Here is a 20953-nt window from a genome sequence, read left to right on the forward strand (position 1 = left end):
TCGAAAAATGTTAGTATTTGGATCTAAGTTTTATTCAAGATGTCCTTATAACTCCACAATAAAATTCTTTGCGATGAAAACCTTTTGAACAAAATTTTTTAACTACAAGCCAGAGGTCCTAATCATTTGTAGGTAATGAGTATCTTCTGCTCAAATAGAAAGAACAATTATCCTCAACAGCATCTGATCAGAAGCTTGCTAACAATGCAACTCCTGCATACTTTTAGATATTCAATTGCAACGGACTCCGAAGTAAATTCTACAAGGTAGTATACGTCATGAAACGAAAGATTATGGCGGAGAATGAAACCCAGTTCAATGAAAATTGTAGTTTACAGCGTTGTGATGGTTACAAAATTCTCTTGGCGACGTATCGTTTCATAAGTGAAACTGAGACACTAGCATTCTTATTGCACCACTATGTTCAATACAGACCTAATCGTTTGAACTATACTCGAGTGACATAAAACTCTAGACATTAGTGAAAGTGATCCACATGTTCATGCTGCCGATTAAAGGCTGTCATTTCCCTAGCAATAGTTCATAGAGTTCAGTAACTATCACTTCAGAGTTCAGTAGCAATCGCTTTCCGACGACGAAAATACATCTATGTTTCCCTTCAGAGATCGACGGTCTACCAAGTGAGCCCAATGTTTTGGGAGAAACAAAGCCGGAAGCCGCATTCTATTCTGAAGCAATTAACGCTACATTTTCCTGGCCTAACTCCTGCTTCTCCAGTTTTCTGAAACAAGGATTTGTGAAATCTCTGAGCACTTCCCAATTGGTTTTCTCATGATTAATAAAAATACGGCGTTTAGAAATTATAAAGTCGGGTGGTCTATGACCCCAATGCAATGACGGTTTGCCATGTTACGTCTGCTATAGATCCTCGGAACACAAAAACACGGTTCTATATTCGATTCTTTGGTCCTCATATTCCCCATATTATTCAAAAATGACAGATCTACAATCGTTCGGACTTGGGCTCATCACATCTGAACAACTCACTTTCCCTAACAATAGGAACATCATCCCTTCTGAGGATCGGGTAGTAGAGAAGAAACCCCGAAATCATTATATCCGCTTGGTATATCCGAATTCTCGAAGCTCAAGCTTTTTTCCTGCAGAGCATGATGAACTTCAACAATCTAAACTCTCCGATAAAAGCCGGACATTTTAATCTGTGGCAAAATGTTTAATCTGTTGGAGTGTGGGCAATGGTTAAGTCGTTCTAGAACCCTGAAAAATGGATGATGACACCTAAGTCACTTTAAAGGACTAGCATGAAGATTTGTGCTAGTTATTGTAAGCGATAGTTTGTCGAGCATTCTGGGTGTAATGTTTCGATAGTGAATGTGGGAAGCGAAGTGCACTAAATCTTAAGAGACTATACCCCGGAGCCATGGGATTTCCGCCCTAGATCAACAGATTAGCCGCGTCGTTTTTAAAAACTAAAAACATTTTTTACGGGACTCATAAAGACGAGAATAACGTTCAGGCTGTATTGAGAGACGAGTTGAAGGTCGTAATGTTTTGATAGATGATCTGATGTTCAGATTTCTAGCTGGTCTGACTATTACCATTCACGTTTAAACCTTTGTAGTCCAATGTTGCCCACAGGCAAAAAAGGGGAAGAACAATCTCGAATCAACTTTCGGAGACAGGCGGCCTTCAAAATCAAATTCCAAGTCTGAATATGAGGATCATTACTATTTTAGAATGCCGGAGGAGTGAAGAGACCGATAATATGAGTAAGGATGTCGTTAATCTCACAACAAGAAAGAAACAGTTATCTGGGGCGCAGATTTGGAAAAACTGGTCAAATTGAATCGGAGGAACAAAATGGAACAGCAAACGAATGCTCAGACGGATAATCTTTACTTTTCCTCCACTTCCTCGGAAGCGGCAAAGAGGTTTAAGTCTCCGGTAGAGCAGGCGAATGTCAAGCCCGACAGAAAGAAAAAAAGCTGCTAAAAAGAGAAAAGTGAGCTAACCCGGGAATCCTAAAAGAAATAACCGGACTTTAAGAATTAGGAAGAGAGTAGCAACCATTGGTAAGAAGTGGAATCCTCAGAAGGATAATCCTTACCTTCCCTCCACATCCTCCGAAGCGGCAAAGATGGTTAGGTTTTCGAAAGAGCAGCCGAGTACCGATCCCGCAAGAAAGAAAAACAGCTTCCCGTCGGCTGATAAAAAGGGAAAGCAGCGCCCACCCAACATTAAAGGATCAATTGACTGAGGGCAGCGAAGATGGCTCTAATATCAAGAAGACAGGCACTGAATCTGAGTATTTTGTAATGAACGTGAATACCAAACGGGACTCATGTTACACTGCTGCCAGGGGTCACCTCATCCAATTCAAAAGGGACTATCAAATACAAGAATTTGAGTCATCAAATAGCATAGAAATCCTAAGGAAATTAGTACTAAATTTCGTCTCTATAAGCTGATGAGGAAAAGAGACATTCCTCAACTACAAAAGGCAATGGTCTTCGTCAGAGGTTGGGACAGCGAGTTCACGACAGAACTCATGTTCGAAGTCTTTGGTCTGCAGAACAATATACTGCTGGTGAGGAAGTGGGAAATTTTTCACAGGGATGAGAAGGAAACAGGGACACTACTTGTGGTGGGCTTGGACAGGTCTTCAATGGCATGTCTTACCAAGACTACGGGTAAGGGTACTACGTGTCTACTGCCGTCTACTTCAACATTGGGAAGGCGCGGGTTGGAGGGAAGGAAATCACACAATGTAGCGAGGGAGAAATACCAAGCAACAAAAGTGAGGGAGCCGAGGAGAAGATAACAGACTCCCAAGTATATCGTTTACTGGAGGGGGTAATTGATAGAGACTTTCCAGATAAAACTTCATCGAAGTGAGGCAGCATTAATTGATGTTTTTAACAGGGAGGAAAACGAAATAGTCACTCTCCTTATGGTGGGTCTTCAATGGCAAGTCTATCTATCTACATCAAGATTGGGAAGGCACGGATCCAGAAGTAGCGTCTACTTCAAGATTGGGAAGGTATGGATTGGACAAGAGGAAGTTACACAAAGGGAGAAACACCCAGCTACAAAAGTAAGGGAGATAGAGTTGGGCAATCTAGTTCACGTAGCGGATCCGTCTTTCTCGTTCTTTTTTTAAAAGGAACTAGTTTCTTGATGTAGTTTCTTTGCTCCCCATAGTTTCTTTGAATCTCTCTTTTTCGTCGTTCTTTTTGTTTTTTTTTTCGCTCACATAGTTCCGGTTTGGTTTGTAATAGATGATTGAAAATTGAAATTGATGAGCGTATTTTTATATATTGTTAATAATGTGACAGTATTTGAAAAACGAAGGAATGAAGAATATGGGAATAAAGGAACGAGACCAAAAAGGAACGAGATAAGAAAACGCATCTATATTAATTCAAGAGTTGGAACTAGTTCCGATCGTTCCTTTCTCGGAATAGTTCGAATGAACTAGTTCGTTCCGGAACTACCCAACTCTAGATAGAGCCAAGAAAAGGATAACCGACTCCCAAGAATATATCCAGATAGAACTCAATCGGAGTGGGACAGCAATAATGGATGTTTTCAACAGGGAGGAGAACGAAAAAGAGACTCTCCTTATGCTGCGTCTTCAATGACAAGTCTGTCTACTTCAAGATTGGGAAGACGCGGATCGGGATGTAGCGAGGGAGAAACAACAAGCAACAAAAGTGAGGGAGCCGAGAATAAGATAACCGAATCCCGAAAAGATCGGGATTGATCGAACCCTCCAAATAAACCTCCATCGGGGTAAGACGGCAATAATGATTCTGTTATGATTAATGATTAAAAAGCGTAGCTTAGACTGATAAACCCCACAAATTACCAACTGTTTTACGTAAATACAGGCCCCCGACCGATAATTTGTATATACCACATAAATCTATGCTTTCTCTTCTCCCCACATGTTTCCCTAGGGCGACATGGATTCCCGAGGATGTTTAGGATGTCTTGATAGACGATTTGAAGATCATAGATGAATCATCTGAAGCACTTAAGCCATCTAAAGCTCTAGGCAGCCTCACCTTGCTGAAATTTAGTGCGGAGACATTTATAAATGTAGCAGGCGTTATTATACTTAAGGGACACTATCAGGGACATTCATAGCCTCAAGCGCGAACGATAAATTAAATTGTGCATATGAAGATGCCCTTTCATAAATGGAGCTTTGTAGACCTCTTATGGAGATATATTTCGTTATGTGGTCATGTATGTGACGCCCAAGATATTCTTTATATTTTTCAGGGACAGTCGTAGTTTGAAGCTGGGATTTTTAAGAATATATTTTAATGGTTTATCGTAGACATAAACATTTAATAATCCTTATTATACAGTAGACCACGGATATAAGAACATCAAAATAATCGATAAATTTTGTTCTTATAAGCGGATTTTTCTTATATGCATGTATTTGATATAATAAACAGTTTTCTTATATGGCGGAAACATTTTCTTATGTCCGTGTTTTTCTTATTTAAGATGTTCTTATATCCGCGGTGTACTGTAGCTTTAATGGTCTGTAGTGTCGTCACAATCCTGTATTGGCATCACTATTAATACATTTGAACATGGCAACACTGTAAAATATTATCTATTGTTTATGCATCATTATCCATTACTGTTTCTTATATTCATAGTTTGTACATATGTAGTTCATTTTAAGATCTAATAAAGAGTTATCGTTTGTCTACTAAAGTAAAGACATAACCATGGCCTATAAGTAAGGTCACCCAGGGAGACCAGCTGGATATCGATACCTCTCAAGTTTGCTGTCAAAATGCATTATTGTTAATTGACTTCCATTATGAAAACGTAAACAAAGTCGAAATTTTTGACATTAGACTTGAGAAAAAAACAGCTGTTTTCCGATTTCGATTGCTACCTTGGTGACCTGGACATAACATGGTCTTTAAAAAAGAATCTCTAAAAATCCACACTTAATATTTGTTATTAAGCAATAACCCCACCTTATACTTAGCCATTATGCTTACAGTCGGATTTATAATCAAACAAATCAAATCCTAATCTCTTATTTATGACGTAGTTGTATATTTTCCTGTTTTTTGTATTTATTTTTAAAATAATTCTAACTGACCCATATAGCGGCGGATTCTTATCTATCGTTTTCCTATTCTGTTAACTAATCAAACTTATCAAACAGTTGTTCAATACGAAGCCAAAACCCTTTCAAACAAAATAATTTTATTATTTCAAAGAGATTTGAAATAAAAAATCCATTAAAACAGATTTTATTTAAATCATTTGTTTGTTTGTCGTAACAAACTGATCTATATTATGTAGCTCCCGATGTCTTTTTCAAAAGGTGAATTGTGTTATCATCTGAAAATTTCTACATTCAGCTATCAGTGAATATTCTATAGGTTTTGTTGTTTGTATTTCGGTTTATTGGAAATATTTCGAATATTGTATAGTCTTCATATTTTTGCTTAATCAGTATATGAAAATTGTTCAAAGCGCCAGCAGCCAGCCAGTAGCTGTGCATTGTTAATACTTACCCAAAAACGTGTCGGCTTTACGTTCACCGCGTATAAATACGGTATATTCATCGGTCAAATTTTCCGGTATTATTTTCAATTTATATACCGAAGCTTTGCGTAATTTCGTCAACGGTACAAAGGCATCCAAACGATTATCATCTTCGGGTGTTATCATAAAGGGGATTTTCAATTTTACCAATTTCTTTAAATTTATATCTAAATGGAGAGAGAAAAAAATAAATGAAAAAGAAGAAATGTTAAAGTGAAAAATAATAAATGATTGATTCAAGGTTGACTTATAAAGAAAATAAGAGAAAAATAATCCATGTAAACGTTGTTTAAAAATTATAACAATTAGTTATGCCAAATATCTGTCAACAAAGGCATATTAATAATGTCACCCAGGCCAATCAGCTGTTTCTCAAGTTTACTGTCAAAATCGATTATTGTGAATTGAATTCAAAGAAACTACCAACGTTGACGTCATAAATTAAATAAAGGGGTTTCCTACAAGAGGTGTTATTTGGCATTACCTCATATCTCTATAGCGGACAAAGTTTTTATTATTATACAGTTGAATTTTAGAAACCTGTGTCATCTCTGAAAATTCTAAGCCGTTATAGAACCCTGAATAAAGGATGATGGGACCTAAATCACTTTGAATGCACAAAGATGACTGATCTGAAGATGTGGTTCGATAAATTCGGTATGTCGTGAAAGACAGGGTTTTTGTATAATGATCTCAATCCAGGAGTCTTTACAACCGGAGTCAAAAAGGGAAGTGCTGAATTGGAATGATCGGGAATACCAAAACGAATCAACTATTGGTAAGGAACCACCAATCTCGCGAAGGTTGCCGGGAGACGGTACAGAGATGAGCTCCGCTATGAACTGATCGATTAGAGTAGTAAGTCTGGGAAAATAATAAAATCATGGAATACCTTCTGCGGGGACGGGTGGGGACGTCATCGAGTTCATAGTGGGCTGCCTAATACTAGAATTTGAGTCATCAAATAACATAGAGATAAATGGCGGAATTAGTAACCCTTGAATTTAAACCCACATGTTTGTCGATCATGCCGGGAGTTACAGTGAGAATCATAGAGATTCTTGACGGATATTCTAAAGTCCAGTACGTATTGAGAGACAAATTGTAGTTAAAGATGTATTGATAGACGAGGTGAAGCTTGGGAAGTCTATATAGTTGAGCTCTTAGCGGAAGCTTTTACAGTCGGACTGAAAGTGAAAAAACAAAAAGAAGAGCACAAAATCGCGAAAACTAGAACACGGAAGCATGAAACTTACACTTGAGGTCGGCAGATTAGTATAGGAATAAATTGATAACGATTAAGTTGGAAATAATAGTCTGAAGTCTTCAACCTTTCAAGGACGCAACGAAAGTGGCAATGTGAAGCTCAGGGAGTCCAAAATGTGTTGAAAAAACCCAATTTGTCCATTTCTCGTTTTTCTTTGGTATTGGAAAGTCGGCCCAATACGACAAGTAAAATTGTGGCATCGGCCGCTTGGAAAATCCAAGTGTCTCTCCACACACGACGTGTGACAGTTTGGGCCGGATTAATCGGCGGTCTGGTTGAATCGTAATTTTTCGAAAATGAGGTTGGGTCATTAGTTGGTAATGCTATCGATATATATCCGAACCGCGTTATCGTTCGAGGTGATCGGCTATCGAGATCCTGTTATTTAACACCTTACGACTCCTTCCGTTGGGCGCCACATGACTTAAAATGTCTTCAGCTCAGTATAGATTTTAGACCCCAAATATGGAATTCGGGATGCTGTTGTAGCAAATGGGCTTTCCGCCAAAATGTGCTACGCCACACTAAAAAAGTAATTTTAGCTCTTTTACGTGAACATTTTCCGAACCGTGTTATCTTTAAAAAGGCGATCACAATTGACCACCGATAAGTTTTGTTTTAATAAAGTTCGACTTTTTCTATTGGACGCCATTTGAAATATATGTGGTTTTCGTCCAAGGTCGAGCGTCAAATCAGAATTTAATGGCATAATTCATGATGCGTTCGAAGATATAGAGCTGCCAATATTCTAAAATGCAAACAATTACATGAAAATGATCTGCTTCTGTAATCTTGTTTGTGCTTCCGTTTTGGCGAACTAGTTCAAAATAACTATTTCACTAACGTAATGATCGATACTGGGCCGTTTCTATAGCATTACTATTCTATTTGTCCTAGCCGTTCAGTGCTTCTTCAATTTATTGGCAGAATATGTTTTGTGGAACGTTCCGAAAAAGATAGAACTGGTTTAGGAACGAAATTGCCCGACTCTAATTGCTAACGGCGCAATTGTCCACCGAGATCTTATGATTTAACACGTTTGTAATTCTTCCCTTGGGAGAATAGTAATATCTACGCCAACGGCCTAGAATTGACCCAAGACCTCAAATATAGATTTCGTGAGACTATCGATAATGTGATTTGGTTATGCATAAAAGGATACGGCTAACAGGCTCGCCATTTTGTCAGAAACTCATGTTCTTCGGACATTTTGTCGACCTTAAACATTTGGCACGTGCAACCCTGTGAGTACACGTTTTGTCATAGCCTTCATAAAAATATACTGTCCCATCCTTGTTATTTTAATGGCTCAAGGTGCATTTTCAACCGATGTGACTTCTTCGCAGAGAATTTTCAATATAGATCAATGTTTTTTGAGGTCTTTCAATAATCGTGAGTTAATTTTCCAATTGAAGTAATTTGGCATTTCGGGTATTTGATGGTTGGAAGTACTTATATGGGAGTGTTTGGATGGTCCCAGCCGAAGACAACATAAGTGTCTGTAGTTTGGTATTTTGTTTTCTCTGAGGATAAAAACCTTCGGTGAGATAATTTACTATGTAGGTTTTTGTTTTGACCCCAACCCCATATCCTATCGATTTTAAGTTTTTCCAGTGGCTCATATCTACAGAGATGCAATTGTTTTCAATAGTATCGTTTCAAAATTACAAATTTTCGACATTAAAGTAAAGAAAGTAACTCCTCCTTGCTGATCTTATTGAAAGGTCTTAGTCATGGCACAATGAATAGGTAGTCCATTTAGCGCAGCTGATGTCTTGATTAACTGTCAAAGTGGGTAATTTCTACTTGAATTCGATGTGCAGTGTTGCCAACCATTTGAAATATTATATGAAAAAATTTGACAGACAATTGAGACAAAAACAAAGGTTTTTGTTTTGATACATCACCTTATTATTGCATCATGGTCTTAGTCAAGTCGGCTAGATCATCAGTTATAAAGAAGAACGAATTTATTTCACTTTAAAAAACACCTAATGTAAACGCTGCGGTAATAAATTGCAAGAATTTATTGTGTCCAATAATAGTCAACATATCCCAATTCCCGTTCTCTCACTGCCTTTCTGATTACTAATCTATAATTGTATATGAGAACGATAATATAAACTCCGGTTTAATTATTACCCTTTGATTCCACCTTTAATTTATACCCCAATAATTTTCAACAATCTGGCAATTCTATAATTTTCTCCCTCATTCTTTATATTATTTACCTCTATTGTGATTGATTCATATAAACAACCAATTAACTACCCCCACATCACACAGCTGTGAATAGTATTCCCACTATTGTGAATGATTCACTAATTCCCCTTTCGGTTTATCAACGACATTTGTTTACAACAGCAACAATCCCATTATTCGTCAATAACAAACCGCAAAATAAACAACAACAAAAAATTTCTAGGCAAAAAATGCGAAATTCATGGCAAAAACAAAACGTCAAATAAGAAAAAAAAATAAATAAAATCGTCGTCGTCGTTGTGATATTAGACAAGGGAATCTCTACGCTCTCAGTATATTCCAATAAGAATTCTTATTGCAGAGAAAGTGAAATGTATTAAACGGTGAAAAAAGAAACAAATGTGAATATCGAATATTTTTAACAACGAAATAAACTGTTGAAATGTGTTAATTATTGTAAACTGAAAATAAATAAAAGTTACTAATTGTGTTTTGTTTTAATTATCAACCAAACGTAACAAATACAACGATACATACATATAATAATTATAGTGTGAAATACGTTTCTTTTTCTTGTTGTGTTAAATTTTTTGTTTAATATTGTGAAAATAAATATTAAAAAAGAACATCAATATTGAGGAGCAAATCTTGTAAATAAAAGGTAAAATAAATATTTATATATTTTTTTGACAATGTGTGATTTTCTTTGCCTGTGACTCAAGGATTTGATTTGTGTTAGTTGTTGCTATGTTTTTTTTTTCTTTTATGTGATTTCATTTTTGCTACATATTACCAAAGGAAGATATAAGAAGAGAAAACATACGATTTTGTTGTCATAGGTTTCAGATGGCATAGGGTTGCCATGGTATAAGTAATTTTGTTGTGGCTTGTTGCAAGAACGTTCGAAATTAATTCACAAAATGTGCTACTTGTTGCATTACACAGTAAGTGTAGTTCCCAATCCGGATTACTAAATTCTCCAGATTCACAAGTTTTTTTAATTGGTTTAATTTTTTAAGTAACAATTAAAATAGCTTTATGTTTTTAATAAAAATAATAGTTTCGATTGCGAAAATATGAACTTTAAATATATAATAGGTACAATTTTCATTAAATTAGGTCATAATTCGAACTGTAATTTCGTGCTATCCTACGATTTTGGTAAATAGAGACATACAATTCGAATTCTTGAATGCGCAATGAGTTATGAACGGCAATCCGGAGTACCGAAGAATGCGGATTATTGAGATTTTACGGCATTGCTTTACCAAATAATTCATATAAAAATTATATTTGTTACCAAAAATTAATTTTAAACATTCTCCGGAACAACTCTAGTTTAGTAAAAACGATCAAATTTTTCTGAAATTTTTTCCAGAGGTAGGTATTTTTACCCTAATTATGGGGATATCTTTTTTTCTTGGGGGACGTACCCGGTTACCCGGTTATTTGACCCGGAAGTTCGGGTACGGGTACCCGGTTATATCCGGTTCTACGGATCCGGTTAATATAATATTGGTATCATTTTAAAGGTTATAAAAATACCTTTCCATTGAGTGGTAATATGATGGGGTTATCTTAAACCATTTTGGGGATATAGTCAAAAAACTGGGTTTTGGTCCCCGATTTTTTTGAAAAACTCCCTAAATGTCGAACTTGGGTCCATCATATTACCACTCAATGGAAAGGTATTTTTATAACCTTTAAAATGATACCCATATTATATTAACCGGATCCGTAGAACCGGATATAACCGGGTACCCGTACCCGAACTTCCGGGTCAAATAACCGGGTAACCGGGTACGTCCCCCAAGAAAAAAAGATATCCCCATAATTAGGGTAAAAATACCTACCTCTGGAAAAATTTTCAGAAAAATCTGATCGTTTTTACTAAACTAGAGTTAAGCCAATTTGTCTATTGAAAAAAATCATTTTACTGTAAAAAAGTACCAAAAAATTTCCTTTTTTATAAGAAAAGGATTTCCTCGGCTTAAGGGGACCTCCCCCCTTCTCGATTTTAAATTTTCATGATTTTCATTGGGTTGGTGAACGAATACCAATGCATGTTAAGGTTTGTAACTTATACATATATATATATATATAATATATATAAGAATTAAAAGAAGAAAAATAATTTGGAAAATTTGTATGTTATGGTTTTGTTGTGGTTTTTGGTGATTAAAGAAAACTCCTTATTTTTGATGGCGGGCATAAAGCTCCTCGCTGGAACATCGGAATCACCGGTTTTTGAAAATATTTTTCATGCCGATATTTATTTTTTTAAAGTTTTCTATAAAGAAAAAGTCATTTTCAAAATTTATTGTTTCCTGTAGGAAGAAAATCTTATCTTGTTGGGTAAGTTTTTCCTATAGAAACAAATATGCTGCAATTTTCTACTTCTAGTCCGACAGATACTGTCCGAAGGAGTAATGATGTCTGGTAATCCAGAGAAAATGTCTCCAGAAAAAGCTCTACTCTTTCCCCAAACCGAAGCTATACGATACCCTAGTCGAATCTCCTTCTAATGTCTTCTTTACCGTTACGGCAGATATGCGCTGAGCTAAGTCATCGAAATTGAGAAGTCTAGCTCTCGGAAATCACTTCATTATCGGCTGACTCACCCCCATTTGACCTTACTTCGTTTAGCTCTACAACGTCTACCAAGGAGAACGCCATTTGAGAAAAATGATTAAAGTGCTACATGAAGCAATTTTTAATTAACATGGTAGTTACCCAAGCTATATTTTTCAAATTCCATATCAATTGTTGATTTTGTTTGCAGTCCCTTGCGGATCTATATTTATTTAATCCAGCCGCTAACTTTTTCTTTGATATGAAGGTTCAGAATAGACCGGTCTCATTCACTTTGAACACTTTTGTGTACGATTTCTAATTTTCTTTCTAAGTCTGATCATATTTAAAGAAATATTCTTTTAAAAATTTCCAGATCAGATTTTGTTTCCTGTTACTGCTCTTGGAAGCATGGGCCTTAACAAAGTATTGTCATCTTATTCCCTTAGCTGCCGTTATTTTTAATCTTCCCATATACGGTTTTTTGTCTTAGTTCCTGGATCATTGTTTGACGTCCGTGGGCCCTTTCCGTAATTTTTTAACAACTATCGATATTTTTATTTTACATAAATTTCAATAGTTTTTTGTTGTTACATGGTATTACTATACAAAGTAGTCTCATGCAGTCATATGTTTCCAATTTTTTCATAAATTTGCTTTTGACAACATTCAGCTTTCAAAATTTATTTTATTTATATTTTTAAGTTCCCTGCCTATAAAACCTATAAAAATTAATTGCAACATTCTTAGTTAAATCTTCCGAACAATGTGAAGCTTTAGAAAAAATATTTTTTTTTTTTAATTTGTTGAAAATTAGCCAATCGCCATGCGTAACATTTTATGGAATTTATTTTTCATTTTATTTGAAATTGATATATGAATTCCATATTCCATAGAAGGGTTGCCATTATCAATTTTTCAAAAAAGACTACCGTGTATAGTTATGCCATGGCCTTGTTATTGTTACATTAACCAATGAAATTTTAACTTAGGTCACCCACAAGCGAAGTCAGTTTTTTTTTTCTCAAGTCAAATGTCAAAAAATTGGACTTTGCTTACGTTTCCATAATGGAAGTCAATTCACAATAATATCTTTTGACAGCAAACTTGAGAAGCAGCTGATATCCAGCTGGTATTCTTGGATGTCCTTCTTAATAGCCCTCGATTTAAACAATTTCGATAGTTGTTAAAAGTTACAGAATAGGCCTACAGATAATGCTTGGTCCACTTCAATTTCACAATCCTGAAGTATTCCATACAAGGCCCATTCAGGTTATGTTATGAGCATTTTTTCTTAAGGTTGACCATACATCTCCATTTTCTACGTTTAATCTGTTTTGGTATGGATTCCTGGTTCGTTAGGTTCCACAGCTCTACGTTATTTATGGTCCAGAATATTCTGCATATGATTCTGAGGTATTTGTTTATGAATACCTATAGCTTTTACGTTTTACGTTAAGCTTCTCAAGTTTGCTGTCAAAAAACATTATTGTGAATTGACTTCCATTATGAAAACGTAAACAGTCATTTTTTTACAATAGACTTGAAAGCTGATTTTTCGCTAGCTGGTTGACCTTATTATGTTTAGCTTGGTTTTCTAGAACATGCTAGATTTTACCGATTTTATTACCGTTCCTATGCCAATAAAACTACTAGACGATTCTACTAGATTTTATGAAACTTGGCAATTTTTCGAAGAAAATTCACAGAATGTTTAAAAATGTCGTGAATATTTTGTATTCTGAGAGTGATTTTAATATTTTTCGTTTTTTTTATACGTACGGGATCACAAAAATAGTATTTTCTCCAAAAAAGTAACAAATTTGTTGCTTATTTCAATTTCCGCCTTGGCAACCCTGCATCCATCTAATGCTCTCATGCATTGAGAACGTGTGAGAACATTCGACGACTTGTGTAGAGATTTTTTTGTTTACGAAAAAACAGCTGTGACCATTACTGGACTGACTGAATCACTGTGTTATTGATGACGAAATTGATTACTTTGTTGAAAATATTTTCACATCAGTGATAGAAAATTAATTTCTTTCACATTTATTTATAAAAAGAAAACAGTAAAATAAAATTCTTATCAAAGCTGTCTGCAGACATAAAAAGTCACGCTTTTTTTGCAAAGTATTACTCACAATGGTGTTTATTGTCTGGTGGCGATAAAAAAAACCTATTTCAATTCCGGTTGGACTTTGTATAATACAAAGATTGAGATTTAATACGGGCATATGTGTCTACAGAATAATATCAATGATGTCATATTATTTTTAATAGTTTAAATAACGCAATTTATTCAAACTACAACAAATAGATTATATACAATTTTTTTATTATTAACATGTAGTTTGGACTCGACTAACGTAACCCATAATTACTACACTATAGATATAATCTGTTAAAAAGTCATTATTTGGATCGAATAATTTAATATTAATAGCAAGGCCCATTAATGAGGTCATCCAGGGAGACCGGCTGGATATCAGCTGCCTCTCAAGTTTGCTGTCAAAACTCATTATTGTGAATTGACTTCCATTATGAAAACGTAAACAAAATCAAAATATTTGACATTAGGCTCGAGAAAAAATAGCTGACTTTTTTCTAGCAGGTGACCTCATTAATAGATCCTGGATTAATTTAATATTAATATCAAGGCCTGTTAATAAGGTTATCCAGGGAGACCAGCTGGATATCAGCTGCCTCTCAAGTTTGCTGTCAAAATACATTTTTGTGAATTGATTTTCATTATGAAAATGTAAACAACCTCGAAAATTTTGACATTAGACTTGAGAGAAAAAAACAGTTGACTTTCGATTGCTGGGTGACACTATAAAGAGATCTTGATTAATATTTTATAATACTCCAAATCCTTCCGATTGATATCTTCAATGTGAAGTTTTTTTTTTATTATTTATACCCCTTTTAATTGAGGTTTTCTAATTCAATTCAATGTTTACTATTACAAACTTCATTCAATCATTTCACAATTGATGACGTATATGGTTTACAAAGTCCAATTTGTTGAAAACTCCGTAAGTTCTTTTATTTATTTTTTGCCGGTTTAAATACTAGACATAGTGACTAATACTTTTTTATGTGATTGTAAAATAAACGACGTCGACGACACTACGAAACAAAGGTCAATGGGATTTGCCCCCATATGTGTTTATGCTATATGGTAACTTCTTAGATACGAATTTTATAATTGATGGGTTATTAATAGAAAATAATAATAAAAATATGAATCAATAATCGGTAGTCAAATTCAATAAAATTACAATAAAATACTTTTGATGAATAATTAAGTTAAAAAATATAAAAATGACAGCTAACGGATCATTGATTTATGAATTATTGAATTTTGGGAGAACAATCAGCTGATCGTGCTCTAATACACAACAATATTATTGTGAATGATAGGTATGGAACAAGTCAAGGTCTATAAATAAGGTCATCCAGTAAGACAGGCTGGATATCAGTTGCTTTTTAAGTTAGCTGTCAACACATATTATTGTGAATTGACTTCCATTATGAAAATGTAAACAATGTTCAAATGTTTGACATTAGATTTGAGAAAAACATCTGACTTTCGTTAGCTGGGTGACCTTTTTAATTGATCTTGGAATAAGCATATTTAAATCCAAGATCTATTAATATGGTCACACAACAAGCAAACGTCAGCTGTTTTTTCTCAAGTCTAATGTCAAAAATTTGGACTTTTTCATGATGCAATAATAAGGTGATGTATCAAAACAAAAACCTTTGTTTTTGTGTCGATTATCTGTCAAATTTTTCCCTATAATATTGCAAATGGTTGGCAACACTGCACATCGAATTCAAGTAGAAATTACCCACTTCGACAGTTAATCGAGACATCAGCTGCGCTAAATGGACTACCTATTCATTGGACTTTGTTTACTTCACGGCCTATTGATAAGGTCATCCAGAGAGATCAGCTGAATAACAGCTGCCTCACAAGTTTGCCGTTAAAATACATTATTGTGAATAATTTTCTTTATGAAAACGTAAACAAAGTCCAAAGTTTTGAAGTTAGACTGGAGAAAAAACGGCAGATTTTAGTTTGTCGAGAGATTTTATTAATAGATCTTGGATATTTTCGGTGACCCAAGAATTTATAAAAAAAAATTACTGAATATTTTTCGTTTACCCAAAAGTCTATTAAAGGGACCCCCCATTCTCGGGGTCAAAATTTTTGTTGACTTAATTCCAATCTAAACTAATTTAAGAATGTCTCTACAAAATTTCAAGTAAAAATCTCAAGAACTCTTGAAGATATAGCCGATTTATTGTGTCAGCATTAAGTGACGGCTGAAGGGCTTCTCAAACTTTAAACGCGTTTTTCTCTAAACATTTTTTCGCGAATGGCGGGCACGATAACTAAAAAACTAATAACCCAATCGATTTCAAATTTTTTCACGATTATCTGTGAGTGTATAGCTATCGTATGAACTAGGATAAATCCAATCGGTGAAGATCTTCCTTATTTTTTAACTTGGCTTTTGGTAAAAAATCGGCGATTTTCCAAAAATATTTTTTCAAAGGTCCGCCATTTTGTTAATTTTAGAGCGAAGTCAATAATCCTAGTTCACACGAGAGCCAGGCATGTACTCTTTCTAACACCGTTGGAATTTTCGGATTCCGATGTTCCAGTGAGGAGTTATCATGCCCGTCATCAAAAATAAGGACTTTTCTTTGATCACAAAAAACAACAACAAAAATTTTTTGTAAATTATTTTTCTTCCTTTTTAAATCTTCAAGCATTGGTATTGATTTACCAGCCCATTGAAAATCTTGAAAAATTAAAATCGAGATTGGGTGGGGGTGGGGGGTTCCCTTATGTCGCCTTTAAACTATACCTTCCAAATTGACTCCATTTCGAAATCGTGGTACTACATTATAACTGTTTAGACTAGTATTAAAATTATATATAGTCAGTCAGCTGATATTTATTTACGTTAACATACACATTTCTAATTTAAAGTAGGTGGTCAGTATTACCATAATTCTAATAGGAATCAATCTCCAAAGGGGTAAAAGTGCATTTAAACATGGGCTCTTTAAAGATGTATTTGTGAAATATTGAATCGGGAGCCAAATGGTAGATTTGTTCCAACTTTATTATTTTTATTTTATATATTCTAAGGGACAAGAGAAACTAATACTAAACCAATAAAAATTCTTTAACAGACCCATGCACATGTTTATACTAGCTTCTCTTCAAAATTGACAGATCTCACAATTAATTAAGCAGGGTCTGAATAGGGTTTATATTAACAATTTCTAAATTTCTTAGCTGCTGTCATTTTTTGTTAGCCATCAAGTTTGAGTTTTATTGTACCCAAGATCTATTAATAATGTCACCCAGCTAGCGAAAGACAGCTGTTTTTTCTCAAATCTAATGTCAACAATTTGGACGTTTTCATAATGCAAGTCCATTCACAATAAAGGATTTTGACAGCAATCTTGAGAGGCAGATAATATGCATCTGGTCTCCCTGGATGAACTTATTAATAGACCTGGAATGTTCCCACATAGATTGTTAACATTTTGGTACTTTTAGTAAGGTGGTGCATATTTTGGTACAAAATCAGTGCTGTATTTAAAGTTACAACGATTACACAAGTAGAATCAGCTGATTTGGAACGGACACACTCAAAATCTTTTAATAGCGAAAGTCAGCTGTTTTTTAGGTCTAACAACTTTGTTTACACAATGGAAATCAATTCACAATAATGGATTTTGACAGAAAACTTGAGAAGCAGCATATGCCCAGCTGTTCTACCTGGATGACTTTATTAATAAATTTTGCATGTATGTTTTTTAGGTCGTTAAATATTCATTTTATATTGTTTTAACAATTTTAAGTTGCTGTCATTTTTTGTTAGACAACTATTTTTAATTTTTATGAAGTTTGATAAAGCGTTGCCATTTTCAGTGCTTTTAGGAAAAGTGTGATGTATTTTTTTTTGGTACAAAAACAGTGTTGCATTTGATGAAGATATCGATTAAGTACAGGATTCCGAGATTCCGATAATGGCGATAATGATTGGATTTAATTTGTGTAAGATGTAAGTCGATGTATAAAGTAGATTTTACTGCGTATCTACGAATTCTAACTGGGAAAAATTACTCAAAAAATATTTTCATGTGGCATCAGCTGATTGGAAACAAACGCTCTGTATGTTAGATAACCTATTGTGAATTGATTTAAATAAAGGTTTTAGACAATGTTTACCTTACACATATTTTAATAAAACCCGCATTTAAAATGTCATTGTCACTGAATGAATATTTCTGTCTGTCTATAACACGTATATACATTTTGTTATATTAATTAGAATTTTCAAAATATTGTGCTCATTTTAAATTAAAGTTATTGTGAATTATAAAAAATCATTATTATATAAAATAAATACTTACTCAAGCTGCAGGGTTACAATGTTTGCTCTTGGGTGTACTAGGTGCATTTATAAAACATAAGTAGCAGGTGGTGCTGTACAACAAAAAACTAAATTTCATTTTGGACGCAGAGACAAAGGACAAGACAGGACAATAACAATTGACACACAAAACACAAAAGGGTTAAACTTATAATAATTATTTTTATATTTATTTTTTTCGATTTCATTTTTGTTGCAACAATATTACAGGGTATATAATACGTATATATAACTTAAATTAAAATATTTTGTTTTTTGTTTTAAAAATTACACAAATACATATATATAGAAATGAACGTATATATTAATAAGTTTGTACTAAATAAACACTAGGATTACGTTTTTTGTTTTTAACAGAAAAATACACACTGGACAATGTTAAATATTTGTTTGCTTATAATGTTATAAAATTACTTGGGGTTATGGAAAATAGAGGATATATTAAAGTAATAATAATATTTACACTAGGTTTGGAAAGAGAAAATATGGGGAAATTTCCCTTTAAAGCATGGTTCACTGGGAGATATTAGTTATAAGCCATTAGATTTATTGGTTAATATATATTTTTGTGACAATTAATTTAATTTTTTATTTAAAGTATTGAACGCATTAGCGATCTTGCATATTTGATAGGTATTAGTATAATGTTTAAATATTTATTACATGTTTCTATAAGATTTGAAACGAATGAACTCGAGGGACTTACAAAAACCCCATAGTATTTGAAAGAACACAATTTTATACTTTAAACAAATGTTATTGATAAGGTCACCCAGTAAGATCAGCTGTTTCTTATGTTTGCTGTCAAAATACATTATTGTGAATGGTAATTTGGGGTATTAAAAATTACAACTGGCTGAGAAATAAAAACAAATATTTACATCTTCCCCCACCAAATGTTTAGAAAAAAGTTGGGGTTTCAAAATTATTCTAAGCCGGTATATTAAATTAATTCTATTTCCAATATTTACTTTTGGTAGGCAAAACCATTTTAAAGAAGACTCATGCCTACTAGAAACTAAAAGTAATCACAATTGTTTTTAAAATTATCCGTCCAGCAACCAATTTCATATGATTCATTCAAAACAGAATGAATTCTGACATTTCAAAGTGCAATCAGCTGTTCTTCTTTAAAGCCTACAATACCAAAGTATACATGGCATATAGGACATACAGGGAGACCAGTCAAAATGCATTATTGTGAATTGACTTCCATTATGAAAACGTAAATAAATTTCACATTTTTTACATGAAAAAAACTTCCCTCCAGCAACCAATTTCATACGAATAATTCAAAATAGAATTAATTCTGACAGTTCGAAGTGCGATCAGCTGTTCTTCTTTAAAGCCTACAATACCAAAGTTTGGCAAGGCTTATAGAACATACAGGGAGACCAGTCAAAATGCATTATTGTAAATTGACCTCCATTATGAAAACGTAAACTAATTCCACATTTTTTACATTTGACTTGAGAAAAAACAGCTGACTCTTGCTAGCTGGCTGACATTAATAAATCTTAGGAATGATCAGCTGTTAATATTTTGTTATACTGTGAAGGTTGAATGACTTAACCATTTTCCTGAACTTCGTTGAAATTAATACTGTTTTACTATTGTGAATGGACAAATTGATACAGCAAATTATTTATTAATAAAATAAAATATAAAAAATTCAATATAAATATCTGTGTTAACTTCCATTTACAATAATAACATGTAACATTATTTTATTTTGAATGCAGATCAGTTGTTTCACAAAATTTACTGTCAAAATATACTATTGTGACTTTACTTGGTAATATGAAAACATAAAAAACGTCCATCTTTGTAACATTCAACTCATGTCCTATTAATTAGGCTATCCAGGGAGATCAACTGCTTCTTAAGTTTTCTGTCAAAATCCATTATTGTAAATTGACATCCATTATGACTTCCCAGGTGGCTTTCACTAGCTGGGTGAACTTATTTATAGATCTTGAGAGTATATACGTTATTTTCTGCAAAATCCATTATTGTAAATTGACTTCCCAGCTGGCTTTCACTAGCTGGGTGACCTTATTTATAGATCTTGAGAGTATATATGTTATTTTCTGAAATCGAAAGTCAGCTCAAGTCAATGTTGAAATTTGTCTACGTTTTCATAATGAAAGTCAATTCACAATACTCGATTTTGACAGCAAACTTCAGAGGCAGCTGATATCCAGCTGGTGTTCTAGGATGACCTTATTAATAGACCTACATTCAAACCAATTAAAAATGTCACAATGGGTGATATCATTTGGTCTTCCTATTCGACATTTTAAATAGATCGAAAATGGATTCAAAATAGAAATTTGTCATTTGGTTTTCCTGTTCCACCTTATAAATAGGCTATGGTGTAAATAAACATTGTATTTTGACAGCAATCTGGAGAAACAGCTGATCTTCCTGGGTGATCTTATTTACAGGCCATGGTTGTATTCTAAAAGGGAAATGTGTTCGGAAATATGAAACTATTCTTAATTTACAATAGATGGCTGTCTTTTTAAAAACGTTTTACGGTGAAATATTATTCATAAAAAGAACACTGTACAACAGATTACACCAATATTTTTTTTTAAATTGTTAATTCACAATAGATTGACAACTGACTGCCTTTCTGAAAGCCCTTTGACAGGAAATATTGCTCATATATGAACACTGTTAATTTTATTAATATTTTGTGTACTCAGGGATTATTGGCCATTCACAATTGTTTAACTATATATGTATTTTCCAAAGTCTATCATCCAGGTAGCAATTGAACTCGGAAAACATTTGAAATTTCTCATGTTAAATGTCCAAAATTTGGACGTTATTTTTGTCTTCATAATGGGAAGTCTATTCACAATAATAC

General features: G+C 33.9%; 1 protein-coding gene across 1 annotated transcript in view; it reads right to left on the bottom strand.

The window, feature by feature from the left end:
• The window catches only part of LOC133337616 (uncharacterized), a 34666-nt gene that overhangs the window by 1492 nt on the left and 12221 nt on the right, over nt 1-20953 (bottom strand). Inside the window, exon 5 of the mRNA XM_061545828.1 lies at nt 5541-5738. Coding sequence (XP_061401812.1) covers nt 5541-5738 — 198 coding nt within the window. The remainder of the gene's footprint in view (nt 1-5540; nt 5739-20953) is intronic.

The sequence above is a fragment of the Musca vetustissima genome, unplaced genomic scaffold (assembly GCF_032173495.1).
Source record: "Musca vetustissima isolate MV318-11 ecotype Yass unplaced genomic scaffold, APGP_CSIRO_Mvet_v1 utg8300, whole genome shotgun sequence".
Taxonomy (NCBI): domain Eukaryota; kingdom Metazoa; phylum Arthropoda; class Insecta; order Diptera; family Muscidae; genus Musca; species Musca vetustissima.